The sequence below is a fragment of the Propithecus coquereli genome, unplaced genomic scaffold (assembly GCF_000956105.1).
Source record: "Propithecus coquereli isolate 6110/MARCELLA unplaced genomic scaffold, Pcoq_1.0 Scaffold42, whole genome shotgun sequence".
Taxonomy (NCBI): domain Eukaryota; kingdom Metazoa; phylum Chordata; class Mammalia; order Primates; family Indriidae; genus Propithecus; species Propithecus coquereli.
Window position 1 is genome coordinate 2,375,977 of NW_012149952.1, and position 1,558 is coordinate 2,377,534.

At 55.4% G+C, this 1,558-nt stretch overlaps 1 protein-coding gene across 2 annotated transcripts in view; it reads left to right on the top strand.

The window, feature by feature from the left end:
• MARK4 (MAP/microtubule affinity-regulating kinase 4) overlaps window positions 1-1,558 on the top strand; it is a 35,883-nt gene that overhangs the window by 12,380 nt on the left and 21,945 nt on the right. For both annotated transcript variants that reach the window (XM_012653410.1, XM_012653411.1), the window contains exon 7: window positions 405-641. In XM_012653410.1, coding sequence (XP_012508864.1) covers window positions 405-641 — 237 coding nt within the window. The remainder of the gene's footprint in view (window positions 1-404; window positions 642-1,558) is intronic.

Here is a 1,558-nt window from a genome sequence, read left to right on the forward strand (position 1 = left end):
CGGTCTTGAGCAATCAGGCCCCGTGTTTTTTCTCCTGGGTAAACTGAAGCTCAGAGAGGGGGAGGAGATTGCCTGAAGACCTCTAGCTCCGCAGACCGCGTGGGGTGATGGGAATGTCATACGGCGCTCGCTGGGTATGAGACACTATTCTAGGCCTTTTACGTGGATTATCTCATTCTCAAACTACCCCATGGGGTAGGGACTGTAATTATCCCCATTCTATGGATGAGAAGACTGAGGCCCAGAGAGGTAAAGTTGCTGTCCAAGGTCAGGCGGAGAGTTAGGGACAGGGCCCAGGGTCAGTCCCAGGGGGGCCAGCTCTAGAACCTGTGCTCTCGTTTGCTCCCCCCCGCCCCGGGGCTTTGGCTGTGAGTCCCACCCCCTGCCCTGTCCTCTCCTCCCAGGCCGAGAACCTCCTGCTGGATGCCGAGGCCAACATCAAGATCGCCGACTTCGGCTTCAGCAATGAGTTCACGCTGGGCTCGAAGCTGGACACGTTCTGCGGGAGCCCCCCGTATGCCGCCCCGGAGCTGTTCCAGGGCAAGAAGTACGACGGGCCGGAGGTGGACATCTGGAGCCTCGGCGTCATCCTGTACACCCTCGTCAGCGGCTCCCTGCCCTTCGACGGGCACAACCTCAAGGTGCCGGGGGAGGGGGGCTGGGCGCCTGGGCTCCTGCGCCCCGCAGTTAGGGCCCTGTCCCTTGTGTACTTCCTCCGCAGAGGGCCAGAGCAGGGTGCTGGCCTGAGGTCACATGGCAAGCTGGGAGGCAGGCAGGACTCAAGTCCCCACGGCCGCGAGGCCAGCCCGAGTGGACCGTGCTCATGCTGCGTTGGGGTTCAGGACATGAGCCTTCTTCTGGCAGGTTTGGGTTCGAATCCTGGCCTATCCACTCCCTCAGAAACTATTTTTTGCCCACGTCTCAACGTCAGCCTCTGTTTTAGGCTTTGCAAACATGAACCAGACAAACAAAGACCCCTCCCTGGTATATGCCACACCATGGGGGAGCCCTGAAAACGCTGTGCTAGGGGACAGAGCCAGTCACAAAAGGCCACAGAGTGTGTGATCCCATTTATATGAAATATCCGGAACAGGCAGGTCCGTAGAGACAGAAAGTGGACTAGCGGTTGCCCGAGGCTGGGGGAGGGAGGCACGGGGGGGCCGATTGCTAAAGGCTAAAGGCTACAGGATTTCTTTTGAGGTGATGAAAAATGTTCTAGAATTGATCGTGGTTAACTGAGGATTGTGCAACTCAGCGAAGATACTAGAAACCATTGAATTGTACGCTTCAAACGAAAAAGAAAATTCCTGTCTTTGTGGACTAACATCCGACAGACAACAGAGCCAGGCAGAAAACAAAATCAGTAGGCTACGTAGATATCGTATCAGATGCTGGCCAGTACAGGGCGGAAAATTCTGGGAGGGGGTGGGGAGTGTGGGCTGAGTTGTATTTTGGTGGGTTTTTTTTTTCCCTTTGAACTTTTTAGTTTGAAACGTTGCCAGTCTACAGAAAAGTTGCAAGAATAGAACAAAGAACACATGGTACCTTTCGGGAGGTT